We start from the raw sequence: 19,221 nt of genomic DNA, 5'->3' as shown, positions 1-19,221 counted from the left end.
TAAAGGTGGATCCTAGCCAGGGGCTGGATCATGTTGGCTTTTGTTCTTACGATACATTAAAAGGCTTTTGGAACTCTTCTAAACTGGGAGTGATAAGATCTGAATGAGAATCAGACTGTCGATTGGAGAAGAGAGACACAAGGAGACCAGTGAGAAGAGCAGTGGCTGTGGAGGGTTAAGGTACAAGTGAAAAGGTTTTGAGATTTATTTTGGAGTTGAAGATACTTACTGAAATTGTCGTGTTTTGGATGAGCATGCAGTTGGGACGGGTCACTTCTGGGTTTCTGGCTTCCGCTGGAGGATGATAATGCTGTGTACTGAGATGAAGAAGAGGTTGGGGGAAGCAGGCTGTTGTATGGGATGGGGTTGGATTGGACATGTTAAGTTGAATTTCGTTGTTCGAGTGGAGGTGAGAAGTAGGTAATTGGAAATAAGTGTGGAACTTAGTGAGAGGTTAAGGAGTGATTCAGCCATTCAACGAGGGCTTCTCAAGGACCAGCTTTAAACCAGATGTGTGGATATAGTAGTTAAAAAATCTCTGGCTTCATGGAACTTAAGTTCTAGTGAAGAGAGAAAGATGGATATGGAGAGTCATCAGCATTTATTTATTGGTATACTAATGTTTTGAACAAAAACTATGTTCATGTGGCTCAAAATTTAGGATGTTAGTCTGGGCAACATGGTGAGACCCCATGTCTACAAAAAATAATTAAAAAAAAATTAGCCAGGCATGGTGGCGCATGCCGGTAGTACCCGCTGTGGGAAGCTGAGGCCAGATGACCAGGTTGGAAGTGGCAGTGATCTGTGATTGCACCACTGCACTCCAGCCTGAGTGACAGAGTGAGACCCTGTCTCTAAAACAAACAGAAAACCAAAATATAAAATTATCAATAGGGAATAGAATGAAAATCTCCCTCCACTTCTTGTACCCTTGTCATCCAGCTTTCCTTGGAGCCAAACATTGTTAGCTGTTTCTTAGATCTCCTTGGAAAAAAATATTTGTGGAGATAGAAGCAAATATTGTTCCTACTTTGCAGAAACGGTAGTACACTTTACTTGCTTTAACATTTGTATTTTTTTTTTTTTTTTTTTTGAGACGGAGTCTTGCTCTGTCGCCCAGGCTGGAGTGCAGTGGCGCAATCTTGGCTCACTGCAAGCTCTGCCTCCCGGGTTCACGCCATTCTCCTGCCCCAGCCTCTCCGAGTAGGTGGGACTACAGGCGCTCGCCACCACGCCCGGCTAATTTTTTTGTATTTTTAGTAGAGACGGGGTTTCACCGTGGTCTCGATCTCCTGACCTTGTGATCCGCCCGCCTCGGCCTCCCAAAGTGCTGGGATTACAAGCGTGAGCCACCGCACCCAGCTAACATTTGTATTTTTTAGAGTGTTAAATAGTAGTTATGAAATAGGATGAGAACACAGAGAATGTAGAAAGAAGAGGAGAAAACTATGGAGTACTGCAGCATTTTCTGATTTGGTTCCTGCCCTTGTTAAGTTCATTTATTTATTTATTTATTTTGAGATGGAGTCTCGCTCTGTGACCCGGGCCAGAGTTTGTATTTTTAGTAGCGATGGGGCTTCACCATGTTGGCCAGGCTGGTCTCGTTAAGTTTTTGACCTACAGGTGTGGAGTTGTTTAAAAAGCTGCTTCTGGCCAGGTACGGTGGCTCGGGTCTGTAATCCCAGCACTTTGGGAGGTTGAGGTGGGTGGATCACTTGAGCCCAGCAGCTTGAGACCAGCTTGGGCAACATGGCGAACCCTGTCTGTACAAAAAATACAGAAATTAGCCAGGTGTGGTGGTGCAGGCCTGTAATTCCAGCTACTAGGGAGGTTGAGGTGAGAGGATTACTTGAACCCAGGAGGTGGAGGCTGCAGTGAGCCACTATACTCTAGCCTGGGTGACAGAGCAAAGAGGGTCTCATTGTGTTGCCCAGGCTGGTCTCGAACTCCTGGGCTCAAACAATTCTCCCACCTCAGCCTCCCTAAGCGTTAGGATTATAGGCGTGATCCACTGTGCCCGGCCTTGTTTCTTGTTTCTTTTTTTTTTGAGAGGGAGTCGCTCAGGCTGGAGTGCAGGCGCTCAATCTCAGCCCACTGCCGCCTCCACCTCCCGAGTAGCTGGGACTACAGGCACCGTCCACCACTCCCAGCTAATTTTTGTATTTTTAGTAGAGACGAGGTTTCACTGTGTTGGCCAGGCTGCTTGTTTCTTTATCTTTTTCAACTTTCATTTTAGATTCAGGAGGTACACACGTAGGTTTGTTACCCGGGTATATTGTGTGATGCTGAGGTTTAGGATACAATGATCCTGTCACTCAGGTGCTGAACATAGTACCCAACAGTTTTTCGACCCTCATGCCATTCCTCCCTCACTGCAAAAAGCTGTTTCTTTTTGTGAGACTTTACAAAAGTTTGCACTGTTTGTTTTGTGTTCTACCTTATCTGCCTGTTCTTTGTGTATTCTGGAAAAATGTCTGGCTATGATTGGAAGCAATGTTTCATATGCACTATCAGTTTTTTTTTTTTTTTTTTGAGACAGAGTCTCGCTCTGTCTCTGGCTCCCAGGTTCACACCATTCTGCCTCAGCCTCCCAAGTAGCTGGGACTACAGGCGCCCGCCACCATGCCCGGCTAATTTTTTGTGTTTTTCATAGAGACGGAGTTTCACTGTGTTAGCCAGGATGGTCTTGATTTCCTGACCTCGTGATCCACCTGCCTCAGCCTCCCAAAGTGTTGGGATTACAGTCATGAGCCACTGCGCCTGGCCCTAACAGTTATTTTTATTTTTATTTTTTTGGGGAGACGGAGTCTCGCTTTGTCTCCCAGGCTGGAGTGCAGTGGCGTGATCTCAGCTCACTGCAAGCTCCGCCTCCTGGGTTCAAGTGATTCTCCTGCCTCAGCCTCCCAAGTAGCTGGGACTACAGGCAGCTGCCACCACGCCTGGCTATTTTTGTATTTTTTTAGTAGAGACAGGGTTTCACTGTGTTAGCCAGGATGGTCTCAATTTCCTGACCTTGTGATCTGCCTGCCTCAGCCTCCCAGAGTGCTGGGATTACAGGTGTGAGCCACCGCGCCCAGCTAGTTATTTATTATTATTTTTTGAGATGGAGTCTCACACTGCCACCTGGGCTGGAGTGCAGTGGTGCAATCTCGGCTCACTGCATACTCCGCCTCTGGCGTTCAAGAGATTCTCCTGCCTTAGCTTCACAGGTAACTGGGATTACAGGCGCTCACCACCACACCCAGCTAATTTTTTTGTATTTTTAGTAGAGACGGGGTTTCACCATATTGGCCAGGCTGGTCTTGAACTCCTGACCTCATGATTCACCTGCCTCGGCTTACCAAAGTGCTGGGATTACAAGTGTGAGCCACCACGCCTGTCCAACTGTCAGTTGTTTTTAAGTAAATTGATGACAGGATCAGCCCTAGAATCTTAGTATTACGAGGACTTATGACTGGCTCGTGTTAAATCTTGGAAAAACACGCAGCGATTTGGAATGTTATGAGATTTATAACAAATTATTGATCTATGAGATGTATGACTGAACCCTCTCTCACTAATCAGTTAATCACAATATCTATTCAGAGTGATTTGGCTCTGTGCCTGGGTTTGAATCTTACCAGTAATGTATCTGTCACATTGCAGTTAGCATAATCTTTGGGTTACCTTTAAGAATGTATGGATTTCTATATCAGTACTTTATATTTGGCTTTTCATTGGGAAAGGCTTATTGGAGACAATTCCTTTGATTCTTAAGTTTTGAGACAGTAGTAGTGCTAGGTTAAGATTGTGGTGTTGGATCTGTAGAAACTTTTGGGGTGCCTTGAACCCTGTTGATTTTTCTTTTGGAGGAGGAGAGGTGGGATATTTTCTTTTGCTTTAAGCTTTGTTATTCTGGAGAATTAAAAATTCAGACTGATACTCTGTCTTGTTTGCTTGTTTGAGACAGTTTCACTCTTGTCACCCAAGCTGTAGTGCAGTGGTGCGATCTCAGCTCACTGCAACCTCTGCCTCCTGGGTTCAAGTGATTCTCCTGCCTCAGCCTCCTGAGTAGCTGGGACTACAGGAGTCTGCCACCACACCTGACTAATTTTTGTATTTTTAGTAGAGATAGGGTTTTGCCATGTTGGCCAGGCTGGTCTTGAACTCCTGACCTCAAGAGATCCACCCTCTTCGGACTTCCAAAGTGCTGGGATTACAGGTGTGAGTCACTGCACCTGGCCTCTTTTATATAGTTTAACATTATAAATAACGTTACTTACATCTATTAATTCAGTGACTTAGTCTTTTTTCTATTGTAGGTTGCTTTTCAAAGAATGAAACATGGATTTACCATATGTAAATTTTTAAAAATATCTCAGCCTTGTTTTAATTCAGTTGAAGGAGAGAAAGTACAGGTTATACTCCAGGCTGGTTTTGAACTCCTTGGCTCAAGCAGTCCTCCTGCCTTGGTTTCCCAAAGTGCTGGGATTACAGGAGGCAAGAGTCACAGTGACCCGCCTATGGTTTATAATCTAATCCTATCATTATTTTGTTGCTCCGATTTGTTCCAGTTTTGACCTTTAGTTTAACTTGTGTCCTTTCGATATGCCCTCACCCTCTTTGTTGCGGGAAAGCACTTTCTATTTTCTGGCATCATAGATGTTCGAGGTTCAACTTGTATTTTTCCTGCTTCAGCCCTGGAATCAATCACTTTTCCAAGGAGGAGCTCTCATTCCCTTTTTGGAGAATGATATTTAGAAACCAAGATCTAAGTTCTATGTGTGCCCATTGCCACTGTGGTGTCATTCCTCCTAGGCTCTTCTCAGTGAGCAGAACTAGAAATATATGTATATTCATCCATGCATACACAAACATCTATGTTTATATCTTTTTATCTGCATGTATATGTATGTGTATTCAAAACCATGAGTTTGTAAATGATACCTTTGATTACAACTCATTACCACTGGATTAATGCTTGCCTTTCCCCTTTATTTTTATAACTGCTATTTTCTGATGGTGGGAAATAGAAGATAGCTTTCTTTTTTTCTTTTTTTACTTTTTCTTTCTTTTTTTTTGAGATGGAGTCTTGCTCTCACACAGGCTGGAGTGCAGTGGCTCGATCTTGGCTCACTGCAACCCTTGCCTCCTAGGTTCAAGCAATTCTCCTGCCTCAGCCTCCTGAGTAGCTGGGATTACAGGCACCCGCCACCACACCGGCTAATTTTTGTATTTTTAGTAAAGATGGGGTTTCACCATGTTGGCCAGGCTGGTCTCGAACTCCTAACCTCAAGTGATCTGCCCGCCTTGGCCTCTCAAACTGCTGGGATTACAAGCATGAGCCACCGCGCTCAGCCAAAGATACCTTTCTAATAGTCATAGTAATTATGTAAGTAGTGTACAGTTACCAAAATAATGAATAATGTGACATCAAGAGAAAGATCCCCAAGTAGTGCTGAGCCTTCAGAAAAATTTTATCTCAAAATATTTCTGTTTTATTTGATAATAGTCTGTCTGAACCAAAAATAGTATTTTGTCATCATAGTACCAAGTATTATTGTGATTAGAATGCATCTATTTAAAAATTTTTAGAGAGCATTTTGCAGTGAGATGCAGATACTTCTCTGACATCAGAACTTTGTACCTGTGATCTAGTTTTTAAGCACTTAAAACATACATAACATAAAATTTACCATTTTAACCATCATTAAGTGTATAGTTTAGTGGTGTTAACTGCATTTACAGTGTCATTATGACCCTCACCACCATTTCCAAAACCACCATTTCCAAAACTTTTTCGTTACTAGACAGAAACTGTACAACCGTTAGGCAGTAGCTCCCCATTTCCCCTTCCCCCAGCATCTGATAACATCTCATCCTTCTTTCTGTCTTTATGAATTTGCCCACATACATACTTTTGTTTAAGTAGGACCATAAGATATTTTTCACTTTGTGTCTAGTGTATTTGACTTAGCATAATATCTTCAAGGTTAATCCTTTTTTTTTTTTTTTTGAGACGGAGTCTTGCTCTGTCGCCTAGGCTGGAGTGCAGTGGCGCGATCTCGGCTCACTGCAAGCTCTGTCTCCCGGGTTCACGCCATTCTCCTGCCTCAGCCTCTCCGAGTAGCTGGGACTACAGGCACCCGCCACCACGCCCAGCTAATTTTTTTTTTGTATTTTTTAGTAGAGACGGGGTTTCACCGTGGTCTCAATCTCCTGACCTCGTGATCTGCCTGCCTCGGCCTCCCAAAGTGCTGGGATTACAAGCGTGAGCCACCGCGCCCGGCAGGGTTAATACTTGTCGTAGCATATATTGGAACTTTTTATTTTGAGAGACAAGGTCTGGCTCTGTTGCCTGGGCTGGAGTGCAGTGGTGTGATCATAACTCACTGCAGGCAAATTTTTTTTTTTCAGTCAAGATGATGTCTTGCTGTGTTCCCAGGCTGGTCTTGAACTCCTGAGCTCAAGTGATGCTCCCATGTTGGCCTCCGAAAATGCTGGGATTACAAACTTGAGCCAACTCACTGGCTCTCTTTGGGATTGTAAATACGAGGTGTCAAGAAAGTTGCTAGAGGGTTAATTGATATGCATCTGCCATAACTGTATCCCCTTTTTAATTATTCTTCCATGCATGTGTCTTCTATAGCAGTGTCAGGACATAGGCAGGATTTAATGTATTATATAGAAGCCAGCAAATACAGTAGATTGTAGGGTGCAGTCACATCTTGGGCTCAAGTGATCCTCTCATCCCAGCCTCCCTAGTAGCTGGGACTACAGGTGCATGTCACCACACCTGCCTAATCTGTTTGTATTTTGTAGAGGCAGGGTTCACCATGTTGGCCAGGTTGGCTGCGAACTCCTGGGCTCAAGCAATCTGCCCATCTTGGCCTTGCAAAGTGCTGGGATTATAGGTATGGGCCACTGCACACAGCCAAAAAATTTGTTTTCAATGTTTTGATAATTTGTGTAAAGGCTGGTTGGTTCTAGCTTTGTCTAGTATTCATACAAAATGGGCTTGCCTAGTCATAAGGGACTCAGAAATTCAAATTCTCTAACTTACCCGAGATCGGGGATACATATATGAGAATAGTTTTTTTAAAAATGTCAGTTTCTTAAATTCATTGACTAGATTATTGAACAAAAAATGAGAAAGCAAGTAAAAATGGCATTAAACTTCAAGCTGATAAGAGTGATGTGAAAACTTAAGAAACAAAGTACAGGCTGTGCAGTCTTATGTGAGTCTAAAGTTCATTGCAGAGAGGGGTCTTTTATTCTGGTGCAGTGGGTTTATTTTTGGAAGCAGGTAGCTGCTTTTTTGAGACAAGGTCTTGGTCTTTTGGCCCAGCCTGGAGTGTGGTGGTGCCATTGTAGCTTAATGTAACCTTGAAGTCTCCTTTGCTCAAGCCAAGCTCCAGCCTTAGCCTCCTGAGTAGCTGGGACTCCCTGCGGGTGTGTGTTATCAGAGGGCCCAGCTACTATAATTTTATTTTTTGTAAAGACTGGGTCTCTCTATGTTGCTGAGGCTGTTTTCAAACTCTCAGGCTCAAGTGATCCTCCCACCTTAGCCTCCCAAAGTACTGGGATTGCACGTGTGAGCCACCACACCTGGGTGCAAATGACTTCTGTAACTTATTGTATTATAAATACATTCCCTACTCCCCACTGTGTCACCCTTTTTGAGACTTCAAGATATTTCCTGCAGTATACATTTTGGCACACACCATGTATCTGTTCACTCTTTTTTTCCCAACTCATTTCTTTTTGTAAAAAACATACTACTAGAAATTCTAGGCTGGGTGCGGTGGCGCACGCCTGTAATCCTAGTACTTTGGGAGGCCAAGGCTGGTGGAAGCTTGAGCTCAGGAGTTCAAGACCAGCCTGGGCAACATAGTGAAACTCCATCTCTACAAATACAAAAAAGTAGCTCAGTGCAGTGGTGTGTGCCGGTAGTCCCAGCTGCTCAGGAGGCTGAGGCGGGAGGATCACTTGAGCCCAGGAGGTCAAGGCTGCAGTGAGCCAGGATCACACTACTGCACTGGGTGACAGAACAAGACCGTGTCTCAAAAATAAATAAATAAACAAATAAATAAATAAAAATAGGAATTCTGAAGCCGGAGAGTCATGATGGAAATATCGTTTGTGGAGTACTTAGAGCTCTGTGGGTCAAACCTTACTGCAACAAAAAGCATTGCACCCTTAACCTCCAAATAAGAAAGGGCATTCTTAGTTACATCCAGTGGCTCGCTCATTTGATACAGCAAGATGAAAATGTTTAGATGCATTCTTGGAGCTTATTTTAGTATTAAATGATGGCAACATATTTGGTCAGTGTGCACCATTGGCAGCTTTGGGTCCACCTATGGAAATGGAAAATAATGCCAAGTTAATATGGTATTCCACCTCCCTGTCTCCCTTATTCACAGTTTTGTTTTCTGCATTTTAGTTACCCGTGGTCATTGGGGTCTGCAAATATTAAATGGAAAATTTCAGAAATAACTCATAATTAAATTCTGTATTGTCCTCAGTAGTGTGATGAAATCTTGCACTGTCCTGCTCAGACATGAATCATCCCTTTGTCCAGCATCTCTATGCTGTCGATGCCTCCTGCCATTAGTCACCTAGTAGCTGTCTTGATTATCAGATAGACTGTTGCAGTTTTGCAGTACTTGTGTTCAAGTCACCCTGATTTTACTTAATAAGGGCCCCCAAAGTACAGGAGTAGTGATCCTAGCAATATGGATACACCAGAGGGGCTTCTGCCGTAGAGTGCGTCCTTTACGTGAAAAGTTGAAAGCTCTCAATAAGGAAAGAAAAAAATAATAGGCTGAGATTGCTAAGACCCACTGTAAGCAGGTCTAATAAGAATTTCTTTTTCTTTCTTCACAATTATGAAAGAAAAGAAATTGTGAAGAAAGAAATTCTTGCTAGTTCTGCTGTCAAACCTCAAACTGTAAAAGTGATAGTTACATTGTGTAATAAGTGCTTAGTTAATTTGGAAAAGGCATTACACTGGTGGGTGGAAGACATGAGCAGAGACAAGTTCCACTTGATGGCAACATACTGTGCCAGAAAGCATTGAGCCTATTTGAAGACTCAGCAAGGAATCCCCAGAGACGAATGACACCAAGCCATTTACTCTAAGTCAGGGACCATAACACATATTCAGGAATACAGAAGGTCAGTAGTAAGTAGCCTAATGCTGACCTTCCGATGCCTGTGTTACTCACCTCACTTCATCTCATTACATAGGCATTGTATTGTCTCACACCTTCACAAGAAGGGCGAGTACAGCACAGTGAGATGTTCTGAGAGACCACACTCATGTAACTTTTATTATAGCATATTGTTATAATTGTTATATCTTATTGCTAGTTATTGTTAATCTCTTACTATGCTTGATTTATATAATAAACTTTATCATAGGTATGTATGTATATGAAAAAACATAGTTTCGGGCATCCCTGGGGATCTCGAAATGTATCCCCTTGGATAAGGCAGGTGACTGCTGTAAGGCTCTTTATTGGATCTTAAGTATTTTCTCATTTTATGCATTTAGAAGGAAATCTGCTCTAAGCCTATTGAGTGGCATTTAAAAAACTAATTATGGTGTCTTAACTATCTGAAGTCCATTTAGACCACTCTATTGTATCTTACTGATAATTTTTGGATGCCAAATTTTTATTGCTGCTGATGATCAGTACTGAAATAAATCGTCATTCAGGAGTTTTGTTCACTATAAAGAGAATCAAAATAGTAAGTGGTTAGCCATTTACATTATTGATAATTTTACTTTTAGAAGGCAGGTGAAATACGAAACACCAAAATGAATCTTTTGAGATACTGTAATTTTACCTGCTGAAATTATCTAAATTGTTTCTTTTTGCTCCAGCGAGTGAGTTCACAGGAACAAATCTCTTTATATGAAAAATGTCGGGCTGGGTACAGTAGCTCACTCCTGTAATCCAAGCACTTTGGGAGGCTGAGGCAGGTGGATCACCTGAGGTTGGGAGTTTGAGACCAGCCTGACCAACATGGAGAAACCCCGTCTCTACTAAAAAAAAAAAAAAACAAAAAACAAAATTACCCCGGTGTGGTGGCACAAGCCTGTAATTCCAGCTATTTGGGAGGCTGAGGCAGGAGAATTGCTTACACCTGGGAGGTGAAGGTTGTGGTGAGCCGAGATCACGCCATTGCACTCCAGCCTGGGCAACAAGACCGAAACTCCGTCTGACCTTCTCAAAAAAAAAAAAAAAAAAAAAAAAAAAATTCATCTGATCTTAACAAACATGTATATTTTTTATTTCTGCTATTAGTAATTTAAGTTTTTTGGGGGTGGACATTTTGTCAGGCTATGTTAACACATCACATTTAGGGACAGTACCATGTGTTTTGTGAGCTCTCCTACAACTTTGGAAACCTAAAACTCACAGGAAAGTTAAGATTCTCAGAAGGGAAGGTTAGTAATGGCTTTCAGTTAGAGATGATGTGCTTTCTCCCCTAAATTTATGAAAATATTAATGATGTTTATGAGGAGTAGGATTTTTAAATTCCTTTATTATGGAAAATTGTAAACACATAGAAAAAAAGAGTACTGTAATAAATCCCCATGTCCCTGTTATTCATCCTTAACAGTTATCAGCTCATGAGCAAGCTGTTTAATTGTGAAGCAGATTTCAGACAGCATATCATTATATCTGTAAATATATATTTTCAATATTATTTTTATTTCTTTTTTTTTCTGAGATGGAGTTTCACTCTTGTTGCCCAGGCTGGAGGGCAATGGCGTGATCTCAACTTCAGTGCAACCCCCTGGGTTCAAGCGATTCTCCTGCCTCAGCCTCCCAAGTAGCTGGGATTACAGGCATGTGCCACTGTGCCCAGCTAATTTTGTATTTTTAGTAGAGACGGGGTTTCTCCATGTTGGTCAGGCTGGTCTCGAACTCCTGACCTCAGGTAATGCGCCTGTCTCAGCCTCCCAAAGTGCTGGGATTACAGGTGTGAGCCACTGCGTCTGGCCTGATATTTATTTCTTTTTATTTTATTATTATTTTTTGAGACGGAGTCTTGCTCTGTTGCCCAGGGTGGAGTGCAGTGGCATGATCTTGGCTCACTACAACCTCTACCTCTCAGGTTCAAGCAATTCTCTTCCTCAGCCTCTTGAGTAGCTGGGATTATAGGCAGCCACCACCACTTTTTTTTGTTTGTTTGTTTTTGTTTTTTGTTTTTTTGAGACAGAGTCTTGCTCTGTTGCCCAGACTGGAGTGCAGTGGCACGATCTCGGCTCACTGCAAGCTCCACCTCCTGGGTTCACGCCATTCTCCTGCCTCAGCCTCTGGAATAGCTGGGACTACAGGTGCCCACAACCACACCCGGCTAATTTTTTTGTATTTTTAGTAGAGATGGGGTTTCACCATGTCGGCCAGCTGATCTTGAACTCCTGACCTCAAGTGATCCACCCACCTTGGCCTCCTGAAGTGTTGGGCTTACAGGCATGAGCCACCGCGCCCGGCCCCAAATATACTTTTAAGAGAAAAAAGCAGATATATAACAATCTGAATAGTATACCATTTATGTAAAACAGATGAAAAAAATACCATATTTGTATTATGTAAAAGGGAGTAACAAATCACATATATGTATAAAATATGCCTAGGAACATACAACGTTTATTGCCTCTGGCAATGGGAGGTGGCAATGAGGTCGTACACAGGAGTGGTGGGAGAGAGATTGAGATCTCACAATTTTATGCTAAACGACCATGTGGATGTATTGATACTTACACCTCATCCCCATTAAATTGCTCTAAAATTTTTGGTAGAATTTTATAATTCATTTTTATATGTATAGCAGCTTTATTGAGATATACATCACATACCATTCAATTTACCTATTTGAAATATACAAGGCAGTGGTTTTTAGTATATTCCCAGAGTTGTGCAACCATCATGACAATCAACTTTAGAGCATTTTCCTCACCCTGTTGGCAGTCATTTCCCATTTTCCCCCCAAGTTCCCTAGTCAACCACTCATCTACTTTCTGTCTCTAGATTTGCCTATTCTTGATAATCCATATAAATAGATTCATACATTATGTGGCTATTTTTTGGCCGTCTTCATTCACTTAATAGAATGTTTTTGAGGGTCATCCATGTGATAGTGTGTATCAGTACTTCATTTCTTTGTATTGCCAAATAATAATTTATTGTATGGATATATTACATTTTATTTAACCATTTATCAGTTGATAGACACTTGAGCTATTTCAAGGGCCTTTATGAATAATACTGCAGTGAACATTTGTGTACCAGTTTTTATGTGAATATGTCGTATTTCTCTTGGGAGTTTTATTTCTCTTTATGCTTCAGAGTGGAATTGCTGGGTCATATGGTAACTGTGTTTTATAATTCACTTTTGTAATTATTATTGACAATCATGCATATTTAGAAATTATGCTCTGAGGAAATCAAATCTACAAGTGTTTTCAAATGTAACAAAAATGTTGCAAATATTATATTAATGTTGACATAATGTTTTCTGGAAACAGGCAGTTAAATAGAAACTTTTATTTTGCTATTTTTAAAAATGTGGAGCGTGTGTGTGTGTGTGTGTGTGTGTGTGTGTGTGTGTGTGTGTGTGTTTTAGGGCCCATAAGTGGTCCTAGCCACTGTACCTGTGTGCCTAAAACCCCATTGTTGCAAGAGTGGAACTCACAAGAAAGCTAAAGGGGACTGTGGTGATTTCAGGAGATTTGGATTTTTGCAGTTACTTGATGGGACACAATCTGAGTGCGCATGGGAATCTCGTTAAGGCACAGGAATGAAGAACAAGACTGATAGATTTATGAGTTGTTTGACAGCTTGGGAGGTAGAAGTAGTGTGACTGGTCTTCTTTCTTCTTTGCCCTGTCTCTTTCACATCCTTATGTAAACTTTCCCTGAATGTTATTATTAAACAATTTCAAGAAACTTAATTTTCCTAGTTATATGAGCTTTCTGCTGGGCAAGCAGAGAATCTGACAGACTGTCTCAGCATACCTTCCTGCTATTGGTTTGTCAGTTTTTGGTGTGTTTCACGAGGCTGGTGCTTCTCGCACCTTGGCTTCCAGATTTTCTATCCATCCAAGCATGGATTGTAACTGTGTATTTTCCTGTGGTACCAGAAATCTATCAGTCTCAGCAGAGAAGTCAGTGTCAGTCTGATTCCATAAAGCAAAAAAAGTCTGTGCAACTGTTAAACTAATTTACAAGCAGTGTGTTTAATATGATTCCATTTTATAAGAGGAGAAAGCGAATGTGAGGGGAGCATCGCTAGCTTTTTGGTATGCAGTTACAGAATTGTCCCCACTCTCAGAAACACTCAGGTGATTACAGTTCAGAGTGATGAAGTGCTCTAATAGAGGAAAGTGTGGAGTTCTCAGGTAATACCTACAATAGGACACCTTACCTAGCTTAAATGGTCCAATAAAGTTTCTTGAAAGCAGATGTAGGCCGGGCACAATGGCTCACACCTATAATCCCAGCACTTTGGGAGGCCAAGGCGGGCGGATCACTTGAGCCTCAGGAGTTGGAGACCAGCCTGGGCCAACATGGTGAAACCCTGTCTCTATTAAAAATACAAAAATTAGGGTGCAATGGCTTGCGCCTGTAATCCTCCAGCTCCTTGAGAGGCTGCGGCAGTTGAATCACTTGAACGCAGGAGGTGGAGGTTGCAGTGCACTCCAGCCTGGGTGACAGAGGGAGACTGTCTCAGGAACAAAAAAAAAAAAAAAAAAGCTAGTAGACCAAGGTTAGACTATCAGTGGGAGTTAGGTGGAATGGGTGGAAGGGGCAGCTAAGGAAAAGAAAAGCACTCTAGGTAGAGAAAATAGTAAGGGTAAAGGCAAGTGTATGAATCAGGCTGATGTGTTCAGTGATCTCTCAGCAGAGAGAAGTTCCTAGATTATGATGCCACGGTAGGGAGTACCAGGAGGAGAGGAAGCTTGGGTGCCATGTTGCAGTTGAGCCTAAACTGAATGCTGTCTGTAGAAGGAAACAAACTTTGTACTTTATGTACAGAGTAACATGGTCAACTTTTTGGCTTAGATAGGTTATTTTTGTGTCTTTGATAAGGGCAAGATCTGAGATTCTGATCTTGAAGTCACGAAATTTGTTTTGTCCACTGTATCCTCAGAGCTTGGAATGGTGCCTGGCAAGGAGTAAGTATTCACCAAGCATGTCAGTGAGGCAGCATGGTTGCACACAGCAGCCTAGAGCACCGGCCGCAGCATGAGTCTGAATCCTGATGCCACCATTACATAGCTTTGTGACCTTAAGCAAGCTTCTGAATCACCTGTGACTTAGTTTTCTTATTCAGAAAATAGGGAGAACAGGACAGGCGCGGTGGCTCATGCCTGTAACCCTAGCACTTTGGGAGGCCAAGGTGGGTGGATCACTTGAGGTCAGGAGTTTGAGACCAGCCTGGCCAACATGGTGAAAAACCCTGTCTCTACTAAAAATAAAAAATTAGCCGGGTGTGGTGGCGGATGCCTGTAATCTCAGCTAGTTGGGCGGCTGAGGCAGGAGAATCACTTCAACCTGGGAAGCAGAGGTTGCAGTGAGCCGAGATTGTGCCATTGCACTCCAGCCCAGGCTGACAACAGCGAGACTCCGTCTCAAAAAAAAAAAAAAAGAAAAAATGGGAACAACAGTGGACTTACCTGTCAGAATGTTGGGAGAATTAAACGAGTTTGTACAGAGTACTTAGACTAGTGCTTGGCTCGCAGTATTTGCAGTGTAAATATTAACAGCTGTTACTATTTCTGCTGAGGGCCTGATTCCAGGGCATTTGTGGGGCTATACAAGTATGGATGGATTCAGGAAATACTCATGTGCACAGTTGATGATAGGATGTGGTAAACAAGGAAGAGAAGGAGGCATGGTTAATTCCCTTATTTAGAGCTTAGGAAACTCATTAGGTTCTCCCACCTCCTCCACTCCCACCTTCCCCCCAATTTTGCACAGTAAAATCACTGCTAATCCGTTCTAGATAGTTCAGGAATGAGTTGAAGGCCAGGAGGTGGAGGCTTTGGTACATTGAGGAAAGAGGATGTGGTTCAACATGGCATACTGTCTTTTGGATATTTGGCTTTTCTCTGATATTTTTCATTCTTTTACATGGAGTCTATTCCTGGGATTCCTTGAGCTCTCTTCTCAGCTGGAAACACAGAAGGGCCTCTCCCAGTCTGTGGCTGGTGGTGCGGCCGCCATCCTACCCGCTCCCTTTGCTCGTTCTCTTTATGCATCATTCCCTCCTCCCCATTCTCTGCCCTCCCCTTTCCTCCATGGTGGGAGACAAGAGAAAAGATGTTTCATCCTTTTTTGGCCTTGGCTACAGACTAGGTTGTTGCCTTACAGTCCTGCTAATAAGGGGAGACATGAGGGAGGCTGTTAAAACATTTATTTGCCAGAAAGAATGTTCCTTTGAGCAATTACATTTAGCTTAGAAAATTTTTCTAATATGGGACCCTTTTGTTCCAGAAACCAGCTAATTCCTAAATGCAGTTTGTCTGAGGCAGGAGTCTTTGAACTCCCTTAAAAGCCCATTCAGGACCAGGTGTAGTGGCTCACTCCTGTAATCCCTGCACTTTGGGAGGCCGAGGTGGGCGGATCACGAGGTTGGGAGATTGAGGCCATCCTGGCTAACATGGTGAAACCCCGTCTTTACTAAAAATACAAAAAATTAGCCGGGCGTGGTGACAGGCACCTGTAGTCCCAGCTACTCGGGAGGTTCAGGCAGGAGAATCACCTGAACCTGGGAGGTGAAGGTTGCAGTGAGCCGAGATTGCGCCGCTGCACTCCAGCCTGGGCAACTCCATCTCAAAAAAAAAAAAAAAAAAAAAATGCCCATTAAGTTCACTGGAGCCAGGGGTTCCATGCTAGAGCCATGCTTTTCATTAGAACTGGGAGGTAGATACCCCAAGAATCTGGGAAGGAGCCTTAAGCTCTCCACTGCAAACCTGACATTTCTGTGGAATCTTTTTTTAATCTTAAAAGGTCATGTGAATTTTATATTCTACTCCATAATTCATCCCTGTTTGGTTTAATATAAATGTAAATTTCTTCCCTAATCTTATACCAAAACTGATGCTCCAGGAAGGTAAAGCCTTTCATTTTCTTGTGCCTTCTCATATTCCCTTGCATGCTACCTCATTCCCCACTTTCAGGAGTGCAAACTACAAGGATTTGGGGCCAAAACCTTTCTGTTGAATGTCCTGCATAATTTCCCATGATGGAAGTTGGCTTTTTGGTTAAGTGGGTCCCCGTTTCTTTGCCTCGCAATATTAAATGAGGACTGTAAATCTTTGAAACTGAGAGGTGACATTGTGCTGGCAGTCCTCACAGCCCTCGCTCACTCTCGGCGCCTCCTGTGCCTGGGCACTTTGGTGGCACTTGAGGAGCCCTTCAGCCTGCCGCTGCACTGTGGGAGCTCCTTTCTGGGCTGGCCAAGGCCGGAGCCAGCTCCCTCAGCTTGTGGGGAGGTGTGGAGGGAGAGGCGGGGGCGGGAACCAGGGCTGCGCGCGGTGCTTGTGGGCCAGCGCGAGTTCTGGGTGGGCGTGGGCTTGGCGGACCCTGCAGTCGCAGCAGCCGGCCGGTCGGCCCCACCGGCCCCGGGCAGTGAGGGGCTTAGCACCTGGGCCAGCAGCTGCTGTGCTCAGTTTCTCGCCGGGCCTTAGCTGCCCTTCCCACGGGGCAGGGCTCGGGACCTGCAGCCCGCCATGCCTGAGCCTCCCCTCCCCCTCCGTGGGCTCCGGCGGCCCAAGCCTCCCTGACGAGCGTCGCCCCCTGCTCCATGGGCCCAGTCCCATTGACCACCCAAGGGCTGAGGAGTGTGGGCGCACGGCACGGGACTGGCAGGCAGCTCCACCTGCAGCCCTGGTGCGGGATCCACTGGGTGACGCCAGCTGGGCTCCTGAGTCTCGTGGGAACGTGGAGAACCTTTATGTCTAGCTAAGGGATTGTAAATACACCAGTGGGCACTCTGTATCTAACTCAAGGTTTGTAAACACATCAATCAGCACCCTATGTCTAGCTCAGGGTTTGTGAATGCGCCAATCAACACTCTGTATCTAGCTACTCTGGGGGGGACGTGGAGAACCTTTGTGCCTAGCTCAGGGATTGTAAATACACCAATCGGCACTCTGTATCTAGCTCAAGGTTTGTAAACACACCAATCAGCACCTTATGTCTAGCTCAGGGTTTGTGAATGCACCAATGGACACTCTGTATCTAGCTACTCTGGTGGGAACGTGGAGAACCTTTGTGTCTAGCTCAGGGATTGTAAACGCACTAATCAGCGCCCTGTCGAAACAGACCACTTGGCTCTACCAATCAGCAAGATGTGGGTGGGGCCAGATAAGAGAATAAAAGCAGGCTGCCCGAGCCAGCAGTGGCAAGCCGCTAGGGTCCCCTTCCGCACTGTGGAAGCTTTGTTCTTTTGCTCTTTGCAATAAATCTTGCTGCTGCTCACTGTTTGGATCCACACTGCCTTTATGAGCTGTAACACCGCGAAGGTCTGCAGCTTCACTCCTGAGCCAGCGAGACCACGAACCCACCGGAAGGAAGAAACTCCCAACACATCCGAACATCAGAAGGAACAAACTCCAGAACCGCCGCCTTTAAGAACTGTAACACTCACCACGAGGGTCTGTGGCTTCATTCTTGAAGTCAGTGAGACCAAGAACCCACCAATTCTGGACACAAAACTATACCCTTGATCATAAATAATTTGTACTAGCAGCTTTCCATTTCCTAGAGTTTGTAATGAATATAAATAGTCTATGAAATTTGTCTGGATAGTCGTGAAAAGATGGTAGCTAACATTTTGTTGTGTGCGGGGTTGTTTTCTCACTCCTTGCATATATCACGCTATTTAATTATGTAGTGCTTTAAAAACAAATAACTGGCCGGGTGTGATGGCTCACGCCTGTAATCCCCGCACTTTGGGAGGCTGAGACGGGCGGATCACGAGGTCAGGAAATCGAGGCTATCCTGGCTATCACGGTGAAACCCCGTCTCTACTAAAAAAAAATACAAAAAATTAGCTGGGCATGGCGGCGAGTGCCTGTAGTCCCAGCTACTTGGGAGACTGAGGCAGGAGAATGGCATGAACCTGGGAGGCGGAGCTTGCAATGAGCTGAGATCGCGCCACTGCACTCCAGCCTGGGCGACAGAGCGAGACTCCGTCTCAAAGCAAACAAAAAACAAAACAAAACTAAGCTTATAGAATTATTGCTAACATTGTTATTGTTTTTAATTGACAGATTTCAACACTACACTTGCACAATGTCTTTGAAACCGAGAGTAGTAGATTTTGATGAAACATGGAACAAACTTTTGACGACAATAAAAGCTGTGGTCATGTTGGAATACGTCGAAAGAGCAACATGGAACGACCGTTTCTCGTATCCTTTTAATGGCAGCTTGATCAATGTTCTAAAATTGATAAATTTGTTGAAAAGTGAGAACATGTTCAATGTTATGGAAGAACTTTCCCATGTAACTATTTTCTAATATATTATCATCTACATTTCCACGTTCATCACCTCTTTTATGGCAATCAGTTATTTGATAACCTTTCATTCAACAAGTATTTATTGAGTACTTAGTATCTGTCAAGGACTGCTTTAGGCTTTGGGAATACAGTTGGTGAACAAAAGAAATTCCTTTCTATTATAAAAATAGAAATAGACACTAAACAGGTAAAAAAAAAATCTAATGTCATTGCTTTTAAGAAGAGGTCGTAATAAATGAAAGCAGGATAAGGACGTTGGGGAGGCTTGGCAGTACCCGTGTGCGTGTTGCTCTTTTAGAATGGGTGGCCAAGGAAGGCCTCCCTGAGGATGGTGACATTAGAGCAGAGACTGGAATGCAGCGAGGAAGCAAGCCATGTGATTTTGGGGGGAAGAGTGCGCTTGGTGGAGAGTGAACAGCAAGTTCAGTGACTAGGGTGGAAGCGTGTTTTTCATTAGATTGCCTACATGTGTGAATTGAGAGTTTTATGTAACAATGCAGATTGGTGATTTCTCTAGGATGCCCTGAAGCCTAGTTTCCTGCATTCCTCCATGACCGTGATCTGCTAGACTTAACTAGTGCTGCCCTCTCTAGCAATCTTCTGGGGCTACAGAAGGGCTGCCCTCATTATATGGGGCATACATTCTTTAGAAAAGCTCTGATTTCATAAGATAGTAGTTCAGCTTGTTCTC

The 19,221-nt window shown here is 43.6% G+C and overlaps 1 protein-coding gene across 11 annotated transcripts in view; it reads left to right on the top strand.

Annotated features, from left to right (window-relative positions):
* The window catches only part of CUL2 (cullin 2), a 126,367-nt gene that overhangs the window by 40,066 nt on the left and 67,080 nt on the right, over positions 1-19,221 (top strand). For 10 of the 11 annotated variants that reach the window (XM_063638020.1, XM_063638019.1, XM_063638017.1 and 7 more), the window contains one exon: positions 18,280-18,420. In XM_063638020.1, coding sequence (XP_063494090.1) covers positions 18,280-18,420 — 141 coding nt within the window. Of the gene's footprint in view, positions 1-14,158; positions 14,176-18,279; positions 18,421-19,221 lie in introns of those variants that run through there. The other variant, XM_055275124.2, reaches the window with a different exon arrangement.

The sequence above is a fragment of the Symphalangus syndactylus genome, chromosome 4 (assembly GCF_028878055.3).
Source record: "Symphalangus syndactylus isolate Jambi chromosome 4, NHGRI_mSymSyn1-v2.1_pri, whole genome shotgun sequence".
NCBI classification, from domain to species: Eukaryota; Metazoa; Chordata; class Mammalia; order Primates; family Hylobatidae; genus Symphalangus; species Symphalangus syndactylus.
This window is presented reverse-complemented; position numbering and strand designations above follow the sequence as displayed.